Source organism: Miscanthus floridulus, chromosome 19 (assembly GCF_019320115.1).
Source record: "Miscanthus floridulus cultivar M001 chromosome 19, ASM1932011v1, whole genome shotgun sequence".
NCBI lineage: Eukaryota > Viridiplantae > Streptophyta > Magnoliopsida > Poales > Poaceae > Miscanthus > Miscanthus floridulus.
The window spans coordinates 106074459-106097331 of NC_089598.1; the positions used below are offsets into that span (position 1 = coordinate 106074459).

Here is a 22873-nt window from a genome sequence, read left to right on the forward strand (position 1 = left end):
ATGGGGGTATTAACCCCTATACCCTTATGGCTAAGCTTGGGTCGGCCCGGATCGGTGGGTCCGGTCTACCAAAAGACGACGCGCGGCTCGGCCAACCTGTTTGGAGTCCCGCGTAAGGAGTCAAGGCAGATTTGGTGATCAGGCAAGATCCTGGTCGGTTAGAATAGGAATCCTTATCCGGTCACGTATGGCAATTGTAACTGGCTAGGATTAGTTTCTAGATCTGTAACCTTGCCCCCGGACTATATAAGACGGGCAAGGGACCCCTCTAAGAAACATCTGTCATTAACATACAACAATATAAATCTGACGCAGGACGTAGGTATTACACCTTTTTGGCGGCCGAACCTAGATAAAACTTCATGTCTGTCTTGTGTCACCGTCTTGTTTGTGGCTTGTGCATCTGTCTGCCGATAATCTACTACCTTGGGCATACCCCTAGGTAGACTGCCGACCATATTTCGTCGACAGGAACCAGTGTCCGGTCAGTATTTGACCCTTCATTCACTTCTAACTCTCAATCATACATGAATGAAGTTTGCTCCAATTGATTTAAGGGTTTTTAGGAGCTACCTAGTGCTAGATTTGACAAGTGTGCACCACACCTAACTCACTAGACTAACCTAGATCAAGCTACCCATCCATACCCCTTAATAGTACGGCCAAAGGAAAAACAAAGTCCTAAACTACTCTAAGTGTCTCTCCAACTCCAAACGACACTTAGAACTAGTCCATCCTAACTTTGTCGTCCATCCTTTGAAAACTGAAACGATTTCCATCGTAGGGGCATGACAACCATGATTGCCCAATCAATCTCCATTACCATGACCTAACTTAATTGCCTCTGCAAAACACACGTTAGTCATAGTAATTACGTATTGTCATTAATCACCGAAACCCAACTAGGGGCCTAGATGCTTTCGCCCCTTACAAAAGGTTGCCTCACATTTCATTTCTCTATCTTATTGCCTCATATTTCATTTTGGGAAAAGTTCTAGATTTTAAGTCATCTCAGAAGCAACATGTTTGACATTGTCAATATCTTAAAAAGTACTCCCACCGTTCCAAACTATAAGTCGGTTTGACCTTTTTGACGATATATCGAATTTGCTACATATCTAGACATAATATATGTTAGCAAATTCGATATACCTAAAAAATCAAAGTGACTTTATAATTTGGAAAAGAGGGAGTAGCATAATGTGTAAACAAGCAATTCCAAACAGGGTCGCCTCTAGGATTAACTTTTGTTGTTCAACCGATTACTCCCTCCGCTTCTAAACCTATATTGTGCTTAGAATAAAGTAATTAGTTCAAAAACTAAATAATTAACTTATTCAAGTCCCATATACTTAAAAAACTAGGTGAGTACGTAAAAGCAAATGGTTCGTTGTTAATGTTTCACATTTTGGCAAAATTTACCGTAAATCTAAATTATAGTACATTTTAATTTTGTTCTAAGCCAGACAAGTTACCCACCGATATCTACACCGCATTAGACCGGTTTAATTCAATTCTAGTATCCACAAAACATGACTTGATAGTGCATTTATTTGAATACATAGTGTTGATGTATTTTCCCAAAGCTAGCAAGTCAAAAAAGTCACACAAGTTTCAGTAGGATATTTGGAAGGACAACGAGAGCATACCAGATGTTATAAACTGGACTAAAAGAGAGTAATAAGTTTTTTTGAGGGGATAAAGAGAGTAATAATTATGTAATAATATTTTGATTCCCCCCGTGGACACAATTTCCTGAAGATTTCGGATGGCTTTGAAGGAGGCCCTATAATTTTCAGGCAAAACCCGTGAATGTGTCCACAGAAGCCCATCACTAAATATCATCATCATCAGGCCCACAAGGAGTGCTAAAAAAAATCAGGCCCACAAGGGCCCAGAGAGTGACGTAGGTACCTCCAAATCGAAGAGGAGGGGACCAATGAAGAGCAGACTGAATTTTCCTCCACAGAGAAGAAAGAAGAGAAGAGAAAAGAGAAGGAACAAGGAAGCGCAAAACCCAATCAATCAGGGTGGGTGGAGGAAGGGGAAAGGCGATGAGCTGATAACGACGAGGAGCAACTAGCGTGTAGCGTCGCGAAGCCGCTGAGCCCCAGCGCGAAGAAAGCGAACGCACACCACAGGCCGCCGCAGCGGCGCCGGCGCCCACCCGATCCGCCGCCTCCGGGCGCCGGCGACCGCGTGCTACGCCTCCGGTCGGAAGGTACGGCCCCTCTGATGAATCCCTCCCGTTCCCCGCGCGAATTCACGCTCGCCGGGTCGAATTCGTCGTGCGCAGATCCGTTTATGCTCTCGATTTGATTCCAAGCGCGTTCGCGTCTGCTTTCCCCCCATTTCCCCAGGGGCGTCAAATCCATGGAGCAGCCTGCCGCTCCCGATCGGAGCGATGTCCCGGCCGGGGAGTGCGAATGGCGGGAGGAGCTGCGGCAGCAGCAGTCCCAGGTGGACGCGCTGCGGGAGCGGCTCGTGGAGGTGAAGGTCGGCATGCGGTGCTCCGAGGGCGACTCCCGGAGGGAGCTCGACCACCTGTGCCGCAGGGTGAAGACCATCGCCACGCTGCTGGCGTACCTCAAGTCCAAGGTGAGGATCATGGCGATACCGCACCTCGCGCACACCTCCTGCGGGATCAGGCAGCAGGAGGGCGTCGGGTACGTCGACCGGCACGGGGTGCCGCTGGCGGACTGGCCCAAGGGCAGCGCCGAGCCTGCGCCCTGCGGGGGAGGTTCTGGTGACGGGACGGCGGCGGAGGGTGCTGCTGCTGCTCCTGTGCACGGCGATGCCGCTGGAGGGGATGTGGATGTGGACGACATTCTCAAATCCATCCGCGTGGTGACGGATGTGATGGAGTCGCTTGTGAAGAGGGTGATTGTGGCCGAGTCCGAAGCAGCTAATGAGAAAGATAAGGTGAGGATGGGGTTGGATGAGATCAGGAGGAAGACGCTGCAGGTCGAGATTATGTCTGCCAAAGTCGAGGAGATGGAGAAGTTTGCGGTGGGTACGAATGGGATGTTGAATGAGATGAGGCAAAGGGTTGAGGATATGGTGCTGGAGACCACTCGACAGAGACAGCGCGCCGCTGAAAATGAGCAGGAGCTTAGTCGGGTAAAGCAGGATTTCGAGTCGCTGAGAACTTATGTTAGCACCCTGGTTAGTGTCAGAGAAACTCTTCTCTCATCAGAAAAGCAATTTGAAACAATGGAGAAACTCTTTGACAGGTAATTTTGCAACCGTCAAGCTGTGTTTAGTTATTGTTCTTTTTATGAGTGCATTGCCAAAGTTCTAATTTACCGGGAGAGAACAATCTAGAATTTGAAGAAATGGTCTGGTTGGATGCCTTAATATTACTTAGTCTCATTTTTCATTAGGTAGAGTTTCAACAATGAGGTTTCTACTCTTTCATTACATAAAATTCCGGAAACATTGCCATTATAGGAATTCGGTATGATGCAGCTGCTACACAGGATGGTTTTAGTGACTCTGTAGGCCTGATGAAGTTTAGGAGAACGCGCAATGACACTGCATGAACTGTAGTTTTTTCCACATTCACAATGATAAATTGGTATCTAATTCTTTTTGTCTTATAATCAATCTTTGGCATGAGTTCTTCCAACAGCCCAGAGGGCTTGCTTATGTTAGCAACTTAGCCCTATTATTTGCTAAGTAGCAAATATCTCATTGTCTATACTCTATGGGCATAGAACTCAAAACATCTTCAGCTGTCTTCTCTGCATCACACATGTTCATCGTTTTCTCCATGGTTAATAATTTCTGATGCTATTTTCTCCATGGTTAATAAAATTGATACTCTTCGATCTGATTGTCAACACCCAGAAAATCTGGTGTTAAAATAAGGTAATGTGGTAGCATATCCAGTTCTTCTTGCTCCACATTCTCTTTTATTGTAACAAGATTGCTCCACATTTCCAAAATGTACTAGTTCAAGGATCAAGATGATGCACACCTAAAGGCATACAAATTTGGATGATAGTCTAACAACCTGCTTTTACTGGTCTGCATCTGGATACGATACAAAACTACTGCTTTCTGAACCTGATAGATTTTAGTTTCTGATCTTACATTTAATAAGCTTCTGCTAACACTTGCAGAACTGGTCATCTAGTTGAGAACATGTATATGAAAGATGAAAAAAAATAGAAGTCACATTCTAGGGGATAAGAAAGAAAAGATCATATGATCCTTCATTGTCTTCTGTGTATTTTCTTCTTTTTTTTCTTTGTTTTTGGTGCTTGACACAGGTGTAGTCAGGTTGTTGTGGTCATAAATTCTCCAGAGAAGTCTGGTGAAATGCTCCTCCTCTAAACCTCATTAAAGCAAGGTCCATGGTATTGCTGCATGTGCATGAACACATTTCTAGATATAATGGAGAGCATGCTTTGGTACTTTGGCTTGTCTTCCAAACTGTTAGTTTTTACTTTACGAAGTCAAGTCTGTATAGCTGTTGGCAGGCAAGTCTGTTTATATTCTGCTACACAGCATCCAATTTTAACTCTTCAACTGTACTCATTCTGACATTGAGTTCCTTGTCATTGTGAACAGACTAGTTGCCAAGACTAACCAGCTTGAGAGTGAGAAAGCTCAGAAAGAAGCTGAAGTCCATAAAGTGATGGAGGAGAATGTGAGGCTACGCGCTATGCTTGACAAGAAGGAGGCGCAGCTCCAGGCGATGAGTGAGCAGTGCAAGTTTATGGCGCTGAATCACCACAACTAGCAGGCGATGGGCCTGAGGCGGCTGCCCTCATCCTACTGATGTACCTTACAAATTACAGTTACATTGTTGATTGTTGTGATAAAGAAAGAAGAAAGAAAGAAAGAGATGCCGTGGGATACAACTCATGCCGCGGCCTGAGTTTCATGGCTGTAATTCTTGGTGCAAACAATTGTTTCTTTAGGTGTGATGCTCTGCTGAATTGTAACTCTGACATTTTTTTTTCATGATGAACAAGGTGTGTAGAGTACCGGATGTCATTTGTCTAACTTCGCAAAACCTCACTGCAAGTATCTTTGTGCTTGCCTTAGCCGGATACTATTTTAACCAGGTTGCTGTCAACGATGGCCCTAAGATGATATTGGTGGACCGCAGTGAAGCTGTGCATTTTTTTTTTTTTTTTTTTTTTTTTTTTTGGGGGTGAGAATTGCTACGGTGGATTGAGCTAAACTAATTTCCGGCAGTAACTATAGTAAGGTTGAAATTTAGGTATTCTGTGTTCTCCTGTATCACTATATATGTAGTACCCAACGTTATAATTATGTGTGACATTAGGCTACACACCATTTGATCAATACTGGTTGAGAATGTGAGTTATTGAGTTACTTCTCAGCTTGTACGCTGGTCGGTTTCTCGGCTGATAAGCCTGACTGGTGCTGATTTATTGTGAGAGAAAAACGCTGTTGGCTGATTGATAAGTCCTGGCTGAAACCAACAAGCGAACAGGCTAATTGAGTGCAATGCTGTTGAACCCTGAAAAGTAAACAATTCGGTTGATCACAGAGCTCTGGGTCTTGCTTTATCTTCCATTTCTCGTGGCCTGCTCTGGGTCTGCTTGCTACAACTTATAATAATTTGTTTATTTACATGGAAAATGAGCTGAAACTAGGAACTAACGACGTTTTTTTTTTCTTCTCTACGGTCTATAACTTTTTTTTTTCTCCGTGCTTCTCTCCACAACCAGCGGCGGATCCAAAGGGGGGGCTCCAGCTCCCCCTAATTTTTTGATTTCAAGCTTAATTACTATAGCAAAAGCTTGATTTCACCATTAAATCTTTGTGCAAAACAACATCTCCATTGTTTTAGCCCCCCTTATCCCGCATCGTGCATCCGCCACTGTCCACAACCCTCATTCAATCTACGCGGATCGGAGTGGGTTGGTGTTAAATTTAGTTTAAATTTCACCCAAAACCACTTCAACACATATGGATTAAGCTAGATACGTGAGCAAACAAGTCCTAAAACATAGTATCTAGGTGCTAGGCTAGACCACTTCATCTTGATTGTATTTTTACTCTATGTAGAAGATGTTTTACAGAAGTTGTATAAAATAGGAGTACACAATGGCCTGGTGACAGGATTAGGAACATAATCCCCTGTTCGGACAAAATATTTTATAGAAATCGTGCATGAATTTATATAGGGATTCGTTTAATTTCGAAAAAAAAAACTCATGAAAGTAGATTTTTTTTTCGTGTTCTGAACACAACCAGTAACAAACACGAGGAGAAGGAAAACCCAAAGGCAGCAGCTGTCTGCGACGGCTTCCTAATCCAACTGCGTGCGTGGACCTCGTTTCGCTGTGCTCACGCGGCGACTGGCTCGTCTCCTGTCCTGTCCTGCTAGGCTGCTACTGCTACTGCTACTGCTACAACTACTTTTTCCCGCGCCGCGCACGCCCATCCCTTCGCGCACGCAACGCAAGCACAGACACGCGCGATCCGATCCGATCTGCACCGGCCATCCATCCATGGCGACTAGGGTTTGGCTCACCGCCCTCCTCCTCGCCTTCCTCCTCGCCGCCTCCCCCTTCGCCGCCCGAGGTAACAGCCAACCGCCGCTTCTCCCCCTCTTCCTCGCTTCCCGCCACTCAGATCCGCCACGGGGGTGGGGCCTCTAGTCGTGAATTCCGCGCTAGATCTGTGTGCGCCGCTTCTCCGGCGCGCGGAAATGGAACTGATTGGGCTCGGCTGGGCTGCTGCGGATTGGGACTTGCGGGGGCGTGCTGGGTTGGGGGGTAGATCGGTGGTTTTGAAGGGGTTGGACGCGTTGGTCGGATGTACAGAGTGGGGTCCTAGATGCGACGGGTTGGGGGGTCTTGGGGAGCGTTAGTTGGCAGAGTTTTGGGCGAAGTTTATGTGATGCTGACTTCCTCAATTGGGTGAATCTGTGCTTGCATGTTGCTAGCTAATCGTCTGAGGATTGGCTGTTATTGCAATTTTCCGGAATTTCTCGATAAGGTTTCATTGCTGTCATGCAGACTGTAATTTTTCAGTTGGTAAAATTTTTAAAATACAACATCAGTGCCTTTTAGTAATCCTATGCGACTCTAACAAATGCTTATGAAAGTAGAAGCTGCAGCCACCGTTCACATTAGACAATTAAAGTGAGTAGCATGGGTTTAAATTTCAAGTACTCATCATGATGAACTGCTTGCACCACATGTCTTTTAATCAGCTAGGATAAGTTCTCTGTCTCTGTTCTATCATTGACTCACTTTTGCTATAATGGTCTTATTATGCCTGAAGCTCAAAGTGGATATTGTTGCTAATGCTAAAAGTTACTGTCTCTGCAAGTATGCTTTATCCTGTTGCTCAACCCAACATTGGTAAAACTATTGAATTGGCAAATAGAATGTGTTTTATCTTCTGTATCTTGTTTAACAAATGTCTCATGTTGTCCATATCCACAGTTGATACAACTCCGCATACACCCTTCCTTCCTTACCATGTCTTTTGCACTGAATTGAGCTTTCCTCCCCTTTGCACAGTTGCTAGAGCTGAATCGGAGGAAGATGCTGCTGCAGCTGAGGTTGTTGAAGGGGCTGATCTAGGTATTGTGGGTGATGATACACAGGTTTCCAGTGATGGACCTTTAACCCCTGCTCCTGGTGTAGAGACAGTAGTTGTCTTCCCCAAAAATGCTGGCAAAAGTGAGTATACTTTCAAGTAGCATCCATTATTTATCTTATAATTCACCATGGTCTCTGTAGTTATCACTTGCGATAAACTCTAAACTGGACTCCATGAATACCTGCAGCATGTGATGTTCCTTTAATTATATATAGTATATCTCATGATCACAGTAACCAATAATGCCTACCTTTTTTATTTTGTTGCAGTTGTACCAGCAGGTGAAGAAACTGAATTACTAGTTGGTCTGCAAAATGACGGTAACCATAATTTTCCCTCCCATTTCTTTCTTTCTTTTCTCTTTCTATAGCAAATTGGCATTAATTCCCATTTATATACTATACAACTTTTCCTTTTTGCTGGTGGCTCATGTTGAGTCCCATCTCTAGTCTACCCCAACTTGACTGAGACCAAAAGGCTTTGTAGCTGCTTTGGGCTTTGCTTACATCTGTTTGTTCATGCAGAATTTGTTAACTGCATGCTTATGTGTTCTATGTATTGTTTTGTTAATGCATAGTAACTCAGTGCAGGTTCATGTTCATTTCCATTTGTGGTAGCATGAGGTTCTAAAATCGATTTGGTTATTCGATGTTGGCCAGCTAGTTTGTATATTATTAGTTTTGTGTAGTCATCATGTTTGTTGTCACTATTGAAAGAAACCTGGTTGTAGTTGAACTAAATGGAGAACATAGATTGCAAGGCATGGTTGGCCCTTAAAAGACCAGTTTGATTTTTGTTCGATGGATGTTTCTATACTGTTCATCCCAAATTTAATTGTATACTTTCACTTTTAGTTGGTCATATTATAAGTTAACCACATCTCCCCACCACCACCACCACACACACACACACCCCAAAACACTTTTTTGGGTACTCTGGGCTTATGGTTTTATCGCCTTCACTATTTCGTTGCCATGCTAATTCCTGTGTGTGCTTTTCATCCTTTGCTTACACTGTTTACAGGTGAATCAACTTTGAATGTTGTTGCTGTTCATTCAACTCTCCATCTTCCTTTTGACCATCGTATGTATGGCCAGAACCTTACTGTTCAGGTTAGGAAAGAAATTTATTCTCCTTATTGTTTGTCATCTTTTATTCTTGCTGAAGTAACTGTGGCACTTTTTGATATATACATCATCTGACCAGTTTTTTTTTGAATTAACTGTGGCACTTTTTTAAATGATATTAACAACTTTTTATCACCTGTTTTATTTTTTCTACAGAATTTCTTCAATGCATCAGTTCCTGTTTCTGTGCAAGCAACCTTCCCCTATAAATTCGTTGTGAGCAAGTTCTTGCAGGTGTGTTAAATTTTCTTTTACCTTTGAAACATTTCATTTCACGATATTCATGTGTCTTTTACCTTCAATGCATCAGTTTCTGTTACCATGAATATCTAATGTTTTGTGCCCTTGCAGCCTGGAGCCTATGATCTGGTTGGTTACATAGTGTATGAGATCGACCAGCACCCGTACCAGAATGTATTCTACAATGGCACTGTTGAGGTCGTTGAGGCTGGAGGCTTACTCAGTGTTGAGTCTGTGTTCCTCATCACCCTTGGAATTGCACTTCTTGGTCTCTTTGGATTGTGGGCATATGGCCAGGTTCAGCAGCTCTCGAAGGTAATCCTGTATTCTAAATTTCGTAGTGTAATCTGTACCTTTCTTCAGGAAATATAAGCTGTTCAGCATTCAATAAACCATAGTGAGGTGGTAATTCAGGTTGTTTCTTTGTGATTTACCTGAATCCCAGTACATTCAATAGTCAAAAGTTTACTTGAAGGGGTAATGTTGAATATTACTCTAGAGGTGGACTACACACCCCTACAGACTGAAATCATACACTAATGCTGTGTGGTGCATAATTTTCGTATTTAGTTATCATCAACTTGTTTTGGCGCTGATTAATACCCAAATTCATTGCGTGCACTGATTTGTATATCGCTCTCTTTAAGTCATTTTTTAACTAATATCTTGTAGAAAACAAAGAAGGCACCCAAGGTGGAGCTCGGAACCGGAACAACTGATGCCAACATCGATGAGTGGCTGGAGGTAAGTTCTTGCTCACTAAACTGGGGTAAAACTTCTTTCATGAAATGAGACCGTGACGAGTTGACACGCCTTCCCTCTTTTACCTTGCAGGGCACTTCGTTTACGCAGAGAAGCAAATCCAAGAAGAAGCAGACCTGAGGCTCTCCAGACTAGTTAATCCTTGAGGATCTAGAATGAGGCATTTGAGGGTAGCCCTTCACAATTGACTTTTGCTGAAAGATAGATGCGAAAGGAGGTGCTGAAAACTGTAGTTTCGTGGTCGAGCATCTTTGTTGACACCATTTTCGACCTTGTGTACTTTACATGGAACTTCTCTTCAAACAAAATTTTGTTAAAAAAGGTATATGCTGTTGCCGCTGGGATTTCTGATCTTATGCTCACATTTTTCTGTCATGACCACCCCAGGATTTTCCTTTTTTGGGTTGTGTAGCCGAAAGCCCGCCTGGCAAGCCGAGATTGTTTTGTGCGTTCCTTGTGCTTGTTCTCCATCGGTTTGCATGGTTGCGTCACGCATGGCATTAGGCGAAGCCAGCGAGTCGATTATCTCAAACGTTATTGCAAAGTCAGCAAATGTTTATAGCAAACGGGTTTCCTTTTTTCAGGCTGAACTCAATGTACAGACTTGAGTACTTCCTTCACTGACTAGTGACTAGGATGACGGATGACCTCAATAACAAGGGAAGGAAATAGACCTCAATAAGCACAGACGGGTAGGAAATAGGCCTGCCAACGGCTGTTTTCTTAACTTGAACAGGTAATGACCTGTTTGAATCCACTAGAGCTAATCCTAAATTGCTATTAATCTAAAAAAAAACTGAAGTGCTATTTGGATCTTTATTTACTCCTATTTGAATCCTTATTTACTGTCTCCGGACTGATTTCTAACTTCTAAGGGCAGCTCTAATGGTGATTTTACGGGACGGAATCAAGCAAAATCCTGAAACCTCCCGTCCGTCCCCGCTGCTCTGCTCTCTCCTCTCATATGCACCCCCACGAATATTTTGGGGTCTTCGACTCTTCGTCATCTACCCGTGCTACCTTGCTGGGCGAAGCCAGGATTCTGAGCACGCGCGAGCCAGGAAGCCGGCCGGCCCGCCCGCCCGCCGTCTCAATCCCAGCCATCGTCCTTTCATGGGGCTGCTGGCTCTAAATCACCTCATTTCCTTTCGGCGGCGGCGGCAGCAATGGGAGCGGCGTCGGCGGCCTGGCCAGATTCTAGACCCTAGTAAGCCCTCTCCACCTCTTGTAAACCCTCCTTCCATTACAGTTCCAATTGTAACGGCACATTTTCAACAACAACAAAAAAATCCTTACTTTGGTGGATACAAAGTTAGACTCTTTTTTTCCCTACTAGGAGACCAAACACATTTTTTTACATCTATATATCCGAGCCCAGCAAAACATTATTTTGCTGATACATAGAAAGACTGCCCCTTTCCTCTATATTCTTCTATAAGCTAGCTAGCTGATGTTTTCATTTGACTCTAAATACCACAAGGAGGCTCCATTGGAAACTTTGGTTCCCGGGAGATTTCAAGAAGGAAAAAAAAACATGCATCCAGTATTCATAGTAACTTTTTATAGAGTGCTCTTCAGTATCCAACCAAACACTACAGCGAGTAAGCATTGCATTAGATTTGTGGCCATGCGGGGAAAGTAGCATGGATGCCAATACCTTGTTTGGCTCAGTATAAGATTGGTGCTGGGAATTGGGAGGAGGGCAATGGGGGCTGGGGCTGGGGCTAGGGTTCACCATCTCCCTGGTTGGTGCACTCCACTCCAGTGTTCATTTGGACTGTACATAACTGATAAAACTTGGGAAACATTGTAATCTCTTCCAAGAACGCATACATACTCTGACACAAGTGATGGGTTATGAAGCCTGTTTAGTTGCACAACATTTGGTTGACAAACAAATTGCACCTGCATATGCATCAGTGTGCTTTTCTTGTTCTATTGTCATAACCAAGATGTGTTTAATTGCAGATGGGTTGGTTTCTTCATTTGGTAATGGGAAGAGATCTAGCCACAAGGATAATGGCAGTCCAAAAGGTGGAAACAAAATGAGATATTCAGGACCAGACCTCCCAGAGGTACGGTAATGCTGATAATGGAAGCCATATATGCAGATAACTAGAGGACACTAGTGCATTGCAATTTCTTTACAGTGGAACATGTTGGGTAACTTTACTGGATATACATGAGTGTTTATACTACATTTAAGTTGGCTGGGTGGGGAATCAAGGATTTGACTATCCACTGATATATTTGAAGCAGTAAAGAAACATCACCATGGCTGCTCTAACTGTATAAACACGTGGATCTGTGCTAGCTTGTAAAATCTCATGAACCGATGAATGTCATCTTTGTTAGCTGTGCTATACTACATCACACCTCTACTTTGTCCAGCCTTTACCAGTTTACCCTCTAGCAGAAAACTGCCATTAGTATGTCATAAGGAGTAGAGCCTGTAGGCGTCTTGTTGCAATTTTTCTTATCAGATATGCTTCTTTTGCTACGACTAGTTAACTACCTGTGGATTAGAAGGGATTCTTTAGTGGCAGATCGAGCCACTGTCGACAACCTCCGCATGCGACCCCCTCCCCTTTTCTAAGCCTACATATTGCCGTGGCTGCATCAGTATGTCCATACGAGCTCCTCTGCAGCTTGCTCTGTCACCAAGCTTAATGTTTCTCCAACATTACTTTTTCCAACTTTGTTTGTGCTCATGACCAAATCAGCCCCCAGGTGGCTGAAGAATCGTTGTCTACGTATGGGGCCAACAAATATAACATGTGCTGCAGCTTCATTTGGCCTTGGTGATCGATAGAACTAAGACGAATGAGGGTTGGGTGTTACAGAAATTTCCCTGTAGGAGAACAGGAGGTTGACAGGTTGTTATAAGACACATTTTGTTTTTTTTAACCTAATAAGACAATATTTTTAGAGGTCATTATATTGTTTCTGGGTAGCAGTGTTTTAAGCAGCAGGCATTAGTAGTAGGTATACTCCCTCCCTCCATTGATTTTTGATGTTGAACTAACCAACATCAAATATTAAGGGATGGAGGTAGCATTTTTTTCACGGGATTTTGTTAGATGTCAGTTTTATTTGATTTTAGTTGTGGGGTTGTGTGGCCCCTATAGTGTGAATAAATCACCACTGCAATCTAAACTTGTTTATCGTTACCAAAATTTAACTTTTAGCCCATGCTTGTGCATGCAGGATATATGGCGTCATATTCATTCCCTAATGCCACTCCGAGACGCTGCCCGTGCTGCCCTTGTGTCTCGTGCCTTTTTAGATTCTTGGAGAGGCCGTCCCAACATTACATTCAGCAAAACATCACTGGGCTTGGATTGCAAGGATGAAATAACAAGGGATTTTAACAGCACAGTTGACCACATCCTGAAAAAACATTCTGGTGTTGGCTTGAAGAGTCTGAAGATTGAATTCTTTGGTTACAATGCCGACGCCCATTGTTATCTCAATAGTTGGCTCAAGAATGTTGTTACCCCAGAGCTTGAAGAACTCACCCTAGTGCCACCTCGTTACAACTCAAAATACTGTTTCCCATCCTCACTTTTATCTAATGGAAGTGGAAACTCAATTCAGCATCTACACCTTTCTCGGTGCACCTTCAGTAGCACTTCTGGACTTGATTGCTTGAAAAACCTGACAACTTTGAGTCTACATCAGGTGCGAATCACAGGGGATGAGTTAGGATGCCTCCTTTTGAATTCCACTGCTTTGGAGGACTTGAATTTACTTTATTGCAACAAGATAGGTTGCCTGAATATACCTTTTCTTATGAAGCGGCTCAGCTGTCTCAGTGTGTGTAAATGTGACAAACTGCAAGCGATAGAGATCGAAGCTCCAAATATCTCCACTTTTCGCTTTTCATCATATGGCCAAGTACAAGTCTCACTTGCAGGATCATCACATGTGAAGTACATAACACTGAGCATGGAGTGTGCCATCTCTTATGTTTGTGTCAAGCTTCCTTCCGTTGTGCCAAATCTGGAAACTCTTTCTATTAGTTCGTCTTATGAGGTATTTTGTTAACTCTTGTGTGATTGTAGATTAGTGGATTCCTTGGTGATTGTAGTCTAGTGAAGTGGTTGACTGGTTATATATTAGGAGTCTGAAACATATTTGTGCAGGTGGTTGGCACACCGATGTTGCCGAGCAAATTCCTACATCTCAGGTTCTTGGGTATTACTCTATGTGGAGCTGCGTTTTCCCGTGCTTATGACTGCTTCTCGGTGGTTTCTTTTATTGATGCCGCACCTTCGCTGGAGAGTTTTGTCTTGGGAGTAAGTCATTGTTTATCCTGCAATGGTAACTAGTAACTTTTTCTTTTTTGTGTATCTATATGGCAGAACTATTAATTCTGGCATTTAAAAAAAATCTTCAGGTGTCACAGTTATGGATGCAGCATGGCTCGATTGTTGGAGATCCCTCGCCTCTGAGGCAGATGGCAGGACAACGCCACAACAACCTCAAGACTGTGACGATCAATGGCTTCTGCTCCGCAAAGAGCTTGGTTGAGATAGCATGCTATATTGTTGAGAATGCTGCATCACTTGATTGCCTTACATTGGACACCACCTTGGGTCTTTTTCCACGGTGCTCTGGTATGGTTATGGAGTCTGGGAAAACGCTCTTGGCCATTAGATCATACATCAAGGATAAAGTCCCCCCTGCAGTTAAATTGAATGTTCTGGGGCCTTGTAGCTTGTGTCAGGATTTGCAACTCTAATTATTTCCTATTGTATAATTATGCGTAACATTAAGCTACAGTCCATTTTGAACAGTAGTTGTTGAGAATCTGAGTTGTTACACTCTGAAAATTATTTGTATCCTGTAATGCCTGACAATATCCACAACGAAATGAAATGTCATTGTTTTTTTAAGATGGAAAAAAACGACTTCATTGTCCAGGCAAATCGCTGGCCCTAAAACAGGGATTTCATCTCCATAGAATAGCGCTACACCCAGATGAAAGGATATCTTTACAGGTCAGTCCTAGAGCTGCTATAGAATAGCGCTCCTGAATTACAAGCCCTTGCGCAAACTGAATTACATGAACGGACATCTCCTGCACCCAGAGTACACAAAATCCCTCGACCGATCTCATCTCCATCCCATCCATCCACCATGGGCGTGGCGGCGGCGACGGTCACGCCGGGAGGGCTGCTGCTAGATCCGACGATGGCACAGGGACGACGAACCGACTCCACGCCGGCCTCAACCTCCAGCAGCGGCATCCACCTCAAGCACCGGCAAGCGCTCCTCCCCGTCGTCGTCGTCGTCCGTGTGCATCGCCAGATCTAGCAGCAGGCACAACAGCCCCCCGGCGTGACCGTCGACATGCCCATGTTAGTTGATCTCCACCAATAGGCCCAACGGCCTATTGGGCCCTATCTCTGCTCCCTGGTCGGGGGAGCCCAACCCTAACTCGGTTGGAGGGCCCCTGTCGCACGGCACACATAAAAGGAATGTGGGGGTGAGGGCTCGGAAGACGAGGTTGACCGGATCCGCCACACCCACCGAAAGAGAAACCCTAATCCGATCCTAAAGCGTGCTGCCAGCGACGGGATGTGCCCGCCATCGCCGTCGTCCCTGCAGGTCTACACCGGCCCCCTCTGGACCACCACTGTACCTCGCCACCGAGCCGGAGTTGCCTCGACATCGGTGTCCGCGAGGTCACGAAGCTATTGTCCACGGCGGATCTACGGGTTAAACACAGAGGTACCAATCCTACGATGTTTACAATGGCATCAGAGCTAGTTACAAGTGTGTAACCCTAACCGGGTAAAAGAAGAAAGAAAATCCACCACCACTGCACGGGGGGGGGGGGGGGGGAAGATGGCCGCACCGCTGTTCTACACCTGCGCACGGCAAGAACAGAAAAGAACCGAACACTCCCTAACCCTAATTGGGTTAAAGGAAGGGGGAAAAGAAAGGTCTCGGCACTTCGAGACGAACCCTAACCCAAGAAATGACCGTGGGAAAGGGGCCTATCTCGAAGATCTTGAATCAAAACCGAATCGGTTCAACGGAACCCTAACTCTAACTCGCAACGAGGAAGGGGAAGAAGGGAAGAGACTCGGATGAACTCCGAAAAGGAAAAGAAATCAAAAGAAAACAGAAAGACTAAGAGAGAATTATTTATTTGGCACTGAAACAAACCAGTGTTTTGTATTTGACACTCAAAAATTTGAACTTTCTTATCTGGCAACAAGTTAAAATTTCCTTTCATAAATGGCACTGCCGTCCATTTAGGGCAGTAACGGTGTCAAGTGACCGGCAAAAAGACATAAATACCCTTGTTTGCAGCAGAAACCCATGGTGCCAAATAGGAAAGTTCAAGTATTTTCGTATGGTGCCAAATAGGGAAGTTCAAGTATTTTCGTATGGTGCCAAATAGGGAAGTTCAAGTATTTTTGTATGGTGCCAAATAGGGAAGTTCAAGTATTTTCATATGGACGATATTGGCCTCAACTACTTCCCTCATCCTAGTCACTGACGGTTGGCCCCACACGTGCTCATCATCAACTGCAGCCACCAGTAGTTTCTGTACGTGTGTACCCATCAACTAATTAGCGGATTGAGATGCTGCAGGCGAACCTCGGGGTGCTACACCATCGTGGTGAGCACCAAGAACATCACACTCAACTGGTACTTCGGCAACGACCGCTCCATGCTGCTATCCAACTGCATCTTCCACATGGGTGGCGCCGCCACGCTACTGTCCAACCGCCGCGCCGACGCCGGGCGCCCCAAGTACCGGCCGCTGCACACGGTGCGCACCCACAAAGGCACCGCGGACGAGTGCTACGGCTGCGTGTACCAGCATGAGGATGCACAGGCCGCGTCGGCGTGTCGCTGGTGCGCGAGCTCATGGTCGTCGCCGGGGACGCGCTCAAGACGAACATCACCACCCTAGGCCCGCTGGTGCTCCCGCTGTCGGAGCAGCTCAAGTTCCTCAGGTCCCTCATGCTCCGTCGCGTCCTCCGCTCCCGCAGCGTCCGTACGTACATCTCGGACTTACCGATGACCAGGAACAGCAGGCTCCCCAGCAGTTGAGGCACCTGCACGCTCGACTGCCATGGCCAAGAAGGCAGCCACGCCATGGCCGGCGAGCGCGCGCGAGCAGGCCGCCACGCTGCTGCCTTCTCGGTTGTCAGCAGAAGCAACTCCATAACGGTTGAGAAACCCTGGCATATCGGATCTGCAACAGCCTCAACAGCTCACACGCACTTCAGGCGCATGCCGCGCCCTTGCATGCGCGCTCGCCGCGCCAGTGACTCGCTCACCACGCTCTCGCGTGCCCGGTCCTCACACTGCCTGCATGTCCGCTAGGCATGCTCGCCCGTTCTCAGCGTACAGCACGGCCAAAGGCCTCGGATATAATCCTATATATGTATACTATAAATGATCAATGAAAGCTGTCCAGTTGTGCAATCTTATTCTACATCGGCCATGGCAGTCGAGCGTGCAGGTGCCTCAGCTGCTGGGGAGCCTACTGTTCCTGGTCGTTGGCAAGTCTAGGATGTATGTACGGACGCTGCGGGAGCGGAGGACGCGACGGAGCACAAGGGACCTAAGGAACTTGAGCTGCTCCGATAGCGGGAGCACCAGCGGGCCCAGGGTGGTGATGTTCGTCTTGAGCGCGTCCCCGGCGACGGCCATGAGCTCACGCATCCGCGACACGCCGACGCGGCCTATGCCGTCCTCGTGCTGGTACACGTAGCCGTAGCACTCGTCCGCGGTGCCTTTGTGGGTGCGCACCGTGTGCAGCAGCCGGTACTTGGGGCGCCCGGTGTCGGCGCGGCGGTTGGACAGTAGCGCGGCGGCGCCACCCATGCGGAAGATGCAGTTGGACAGCAGTATGGAGCGGTTGTTGCCGAAGTACTAGTTGAGCGTGATGTTCTCGGTGCTCACCACGATGGCGTAGCACCCCAGGGTTCGCCTGCAGCATCTCAATCCGCTAATTAGTTGATGGGTACACACGTACGGAACTGCTGGTGGCTGCAGTTGACGATGATCATGCATGGGGCCTACCGTCAGTGACTAGGATGAGGGAAGTAGTTGAGGCCAATATCGTCCATACGAAAATACTTGAACTTCCCTATTTGGCACCATACGAAAATACTTGAACTTCCCTATTTGGCACCATACGAAAATACTTGAACTTCCCTATTTGGCACCATGGGTTTCTGCTGCAAACAAGGGTATTTATGTCTTTTTGCCGGTCACTTGACACCGTTACTGCCCTAAATGGACGGCAGTGCCATTTACGAAAGGAAATTTCAACTTGTTGCCAGATAAGAAAGTTCAAATTTTCGAGTGCCAAATACGAAACACTTGTTTGTTTCAGTGCCAAATAAATAATTCTCTCAAAGACTAACCCCCTCATCCCAATCGGAATCAAACCCTAAAAAGAAAAGAAACCCACCTGAACCGGCCCTTGGCCGGCGCGGGAGAAGAAAGGCCGAACCGGGGCTGCTGCTCGCCGGGCTCGGCAAACGGGGGCACCGCGGCCAGGCCGCTCGACGGCGGCGTGCTCACCCGTCGGGGAGCACGTGCGCCGGCAAGGGGGCCGGCGACGGCGCCGTGGCTCGCTGCTCACTCTCGCTCGGTGGCCTCTCTGTGGCTGCGCCTGCGCTGAGGTAGAGAGAAGAGAGAGCGGCGAGCGAAGAGAGAGGAGAGAGCGGCGAAATGATTTTAGGGTTTTGCTGTGCGCTGGCTGCGGCGGGTTTTGTTGGCGCGAAATCGACGCGCAGCCGTCGATCTCCATCGGACGGCGCAGATTCACCGGGCCGGCCTTCAGCCCAGGCGGGTGCGCGCCCCAGGCCGAATTCCCGGCCCAGGCCCAGGTTGCGGCCTGGGCGCGGGGGAGCGCGCAGGAAGGGCGTGTGGGCTGTGGGCCGTGGGCCGCCTTGCCGTTTTAGGCCGAAACAGTAAAGAGCAAGAGCCCAGTTTTCTTTTTTCCTTTTTCTGGAAAATTGAAAATGTAAAATGGCTCAAAAGAAAAATAGAAAAAATAATTTTATCCTGTGGGTAAAATTCAAGAAATTGATGTAAAGTTTTTTCGCTGCTAAAGAAAAGGTATATTCTCCAGTGATTTTGAACAGACGTGATATTTAACTGGAGAAAAGGAAAGTTTTTCCAGTAAATGTTTATTTTCTGGAAATTGATTAATGAATTAAAGAAAATATAAAAAACAATTTTATCTGTGGGTAAAATTCAAGAAAAGGAGAAGTTTTGCCACAGCTAGAGAAATTGTTTATTTCCCAGTTAATTTGTACCAACGTGGTATTTAATTGGAGAAAAAGAAAAGTTTTCCGCTGCTAAAGAAATTGTTGATTCTCCAGTTATTTTGAACCAATGTAGTATTTAATTGTAGAAAAAGAGATTTGTCATGGATTATGATGTTGTTATTTTCTGACCAACGTTGTTAATAACAATATCGTAATTTTAATGATTTATGCATTGATTCTACTTCTGCCCAACGGTGATGTAGAATTAGTGTATAAGAACAGATGTTAATTTTAATGATTTATGCATTAATTCTACTTCTGCCCAACGGTGATGTAGAATTAGTGTGTAAGAACAATTGTGAAAGTTAAAGATTTATGCATTAATTATATTTCTGCCCAACGGTGATGTAGAATTAGTGTATAAGAATAATTGTATGTTTTGATTTTGACCAACGTTGGAATTAAGGCATACAAATGATATTATTTCTATGTTAAGAAAAGTTTTAACCTGGTTTTTCATCTTGTTTGAGGTGGACTGGGTAGTCACCTCACCGTGTTCCATTGAGTTTGTGGCACCGGTGAGGGAGACAAAAGTGAATGATGCCATTTGGACAACTAAAGAGATGGATTTTGAATCCCAAAAGATATTCTATGACTCCTTGGGCATAGGAAATGAATCACTATCAACAAGAAAAAGTTTGGCTGTGATAAAGAACATGATTGAACCTGCAATTGTAGGCTAAATCCCAGAGTGTGACACGGTCACCGAGTACCTCGATAGAATAAAGAGTTAGTTCACTGGCTCTTCAAAGACATATGCTACTCAGCTGAAGTGGTGGCATAAGAGAGCTCACGATGCGTTGTCGAAATTATGGCAATATTGTTTAGGCCATATTTCGAGGGAGAGAATAGAAAGAAAAGTTAAGAATGATATTCTTCCTCCATTAGAGCTCTCAGATTTAGAACAATGCAGAGAATGCATAAAAGAAAAAGTATGTAAAGAAGCGCAGGAATTTTATAGATTATTCACACAGACATCTATGATCAGCTTTCCTGTAAATAGTGTGGATGGTTATGATTCGTTCATAACATTCACAGATGATTACTCCTATTATGACTATATTTATCCAATCAAAGAAAGAAAAGATGTATTGGATAAATTTAAGATATTAAAGATTAAAGGCAGTCAGGTCTGACCGTGGTGGAGTACTACGGTCGACATACCCTAAAAGAATAGCATAATAGCCTAGTATTCTATACTGGGTGAACCTCAGCAGAATAGAGTAGCTAAAAGAATCAATCGTACCCTGATAGATATGGTGGGCAGTATGATAAATTACTCCACCTTATAGTTGAGCCTGTAGATGGAGGCGTTAAAAACCTCATTCATATTCTCAAAAGAGTACCAAGTAAATCGGTGCCCAAAACACCGTATGAGTTGTGGACAGAAAGTGTACCCTCACTAAACCACTTGCGTGTGTGGGGGAGCCCTGCTGAGGCTAAAGTATTTAACCCAAACATTGAGAAGTTAGATCCCAAAACAGTAAGGTGCCATTTCATTGGCAACACAGAAAAGTCAAAAGGTTTTCGTTTTCCATTGTCCAGAGAGACATACAAAGTAGAAAAGTCAAAAGGTTTTCATTTTTCATTGTCCAGAGAGACATACAAAGTTTATGGAAATAAGACACGATGTTTTCCTAGAGAATGAAAAGATGAGGGGGAGCATGGTAGCTCGAGAAATTGTCCTTGAAGTGGAGCGGGTGTATGCGTCCACTCCAATGATTCATGAGCCATTTTTCTCACTACCTGCTATAGCTGCACCGACAGTGCTAAATACTATGGTGCCAGCACCTGTTGTTATTTCACCTGTGGCAACAATGAATGAAAATGAGGAACCTGTTCTTCAGGATTCTATAGAACCTATTGCCACACATGAGGAGGAGCAACAACAACCTCAAATAGAAGATGTGCCAAATGTGGAGGCCCCTAGAAGGTCTAAAAAAGTTAGAAAATCAGCTATTTCTGCTGATTATGAAGTGTATAACACTAAGGAATTTCAAATGGAGGATGTTCCCACCTTATTTGAAGAAGCCATGAGGAGTGATCATTCATCAAAGTGGCTTGAGGCCATGCAAAATGAAATGAAATCGATGAATGTCAATAAAGTTTGGGATTTGGAAATAATTCCTAAAGGAGTTAAAACAGTAGGCTATAAATGGGTCTACAGAATAAAACTTGGCTCTCAAAGAAATATAGAGAAATATAAAGCGTGACTTATGGCAAAAGGCTATATGCAAAGAGAAGGGATTGATTATAATGAGACCTATTCTCCAGTCTCATGTAAAGTTTTCTTCAGAATCATAATGGCATTAGTGGCACATTACGATTGAAAATTACATCAGATGGATGTAAAGACGGCATTTCTCAACGGAAACTTGGAGGAAAATGTTTACATGGCACAACCGAAAGGTTTTGTCATGGAAGAAAAAGAACGAATGGGATGCCGCCTAAAGAAATCCATTTATAGATTAAAGCAAGCTTCAAGACGGTAGTACTTGAAGTTTGATCAGTCAATAAAGAATTTTGGGTTTTAAAGAGAGTGTAGAGGACAATTGTGTCTATGCAAAGTTTAAGAATGGGAAGTTTATCTTCCTTGTCCTATATGTAGATGATATCTTACTTGCTAGTAGTGATGTCAGTCTACTACTGGAGATAAAGAAATTTGATATGAAAGATCTTGGCGAAGTCTTATTCGTTCTAGGGATCGAGATTCACCAAGATAGAAGAAAAAGGGTATAAGGACTGTCACAAAAGGCATACATGGAAAAGATCTTAAAGAAATTCAGTATGCACAAATGTAGTCCCTCACCTGCTCCTATTGTCAAGGGCGACAGATATGGGGATTTTAAATGCCCCAGGAACCAATGTGAGCTCAATCGATAAAGTGAAAGTGGTTCCATAGGCTTCAGCTGTCGGAAGCTTGCAACATGCTCAAGTATGTACGCGCCCTGACTTGGCATTTGTTACTGGGTTTTACTTGGCAGATTTCAGAGCAATTCTGGAATAGAACACTGAAATTAGTAAAGAAAGTCTTGCATTATTTGCAAGGAATGAAAGGCCTCATGATGACGTATAGAAGATCTGATTGACTCCACATGGTGGGATATTCAGATTCTGATTATGCGAGAGTGAATGCATATCCAGACGTGGATTTTCTATCATCTCGCAAAGGGGAGCTATTTCATGGAAAAGCTCAAAGCAAACTGTCACTACATCGTCCACAATGTATGACAGTTTGTAGCGTGTTATGAGGCAACGGGCAGGTGAACTAACTAACAAAGTTCATACCCAGTTTGAAGGTGGTTGACGACATCTATAGACCACTTAAAGTAATACTGCGATTATAATCTGGCAGTACAGTATGCTCACAACATAAGTCAAGTGGTGCTGCCAAACACATTGACATAGAGTATTATGTTGTGAAAGATTAAGTCTGGGATCAAGTCATAAGTCTTGAGCATATAAGAATAGAAAGGATGCTTGCGGATCCGCTTACAAAAGGCTTACCACCCAACATGTTCAGAGGACATGGTGTTCAGAGAACATGTAGCTAGCTTGGGTTTAAGGGAAAGCCTAAAATATTCCTGGACAAAAGAATGTCCAAAGATAAGTATCTATTTTAGAACAGAGTAGTGAGTTGTAGCTGTTAAGTCTATCGGCAATGGACCGTGACGATGAGACATGCTCTATGAGCTAATCTGTAATGGAATGAACAAAAGCAAATGATATAAAAGTGAAAGATGGAATGAGATCAAGGGGGAGAATGTTAGTTGATCTCCACCAATAGGCCCAACGGCCTATTGGGCCCTATCTCTGCTCCCTGATCGGGGGAGCCCA

At 44.6% G+C, this 22873-nt stretch overlaps 4 protein-coding genes and 1 pseudogene across 5 annotated transcripts; 4 read left to right on the plus strand and 1 right to left on the minus strand.

The window, feature by feature from the left end:
• Positions 1-1964: 1964 nt before the first annotated feature.
• LOC136526795 (uncharacterized) lies at positions 1965-4999 on the plus strand. The gene is made up of 3 exons (XM_066519388.1): positions 1965-2221; positions 2361-3233; positions 4576-4999. The coding sequence occupies exons 2-3, from the start codon at positions 2374-2376 to the stop codon at positions 4745-4747; spliced, it is 1032 nt and encodes a 343-aa protein (XP_066375485.1). The 5' UTR covers positions 1965-2221; positions 2361-2373; the 3' UTR covers positions 4748-4999.
• A 1375-nt stretch (positions 5000-6374) lies between these two features.
• On the plus strand, positions 6375-10079 carry LOC136528051 (translocon-associated protein subunit alpha-like). Its single transcript, XM_066520949.1, has 8 exons — positions 6375-6567; positions 7515-7676; positions 7866-7916; positions 8620-8708; positions 8880-8957; positions 9075-9278; positions 9636-9707; positions 9798-10079. Exons 1-8 carry the CDS (start codon positions 6495-6497, stop codon positions 9843-9845), a joined length of 777 nt encoding a protein of 258 aa, XP_066377046.1. The 5' UTR covers positions 6375-6494; the 3' UTR covers positions 9846-10079.
• A 142-nt stretch (positions 10080-10221) lies between these two features.
• On the plus strand, positions 10222-14919 carry LOC136528050 (F-box protein At5g03100-like). 2 transcript variants are annotated; one of them, XM_066520947.1, is made up of 6 exons: positions 10222-10461; positions 10606-10932; positions 11694-11800; positions 12933-13760; positions 13871-14023; positions 14125-14919. In XM_066520947.1, exons 2-6 carry the CDS (start codon positions 10611-10613, stop codon positions 14467-14469), a joined length of 1755 nt encoding a protein of 584 aa, XP_066377044.1. In that variant the 5' UTR covers positions 10222-10461; positions 10606-10610; the 3' UTR covers positions 14470-14919. The 2 variants fall into 2 exon arrangements, with proteins under 2 accessions (XP_066377044.1, XP_066377045.1); XM_066520948.1 differs by having other exon boundaries at positions 13848-14023; positions 14125-14330.
• Positions 14868-16799, plus strand: LOC136526552 (3-ketoacyl-CoA synthase 20-like; annotated as a pseudogene).
• Positions 16800-17219: 420 nt separating this feature from the next.
• Positions 17220-17579, minus strand: LOC136526553 (3-ketoacyl-CoA synthase 20-like). The gene has a single exon (XM_066519181.1). It carries the CDS (start codon positions 17577-17579, stop codon positions 17220-17222), a length of 360 nt encoding a protein of 119 aa, XP_066375278.1.
• Positions 17580-22873: the final 5294 nt, after the last annotated feature.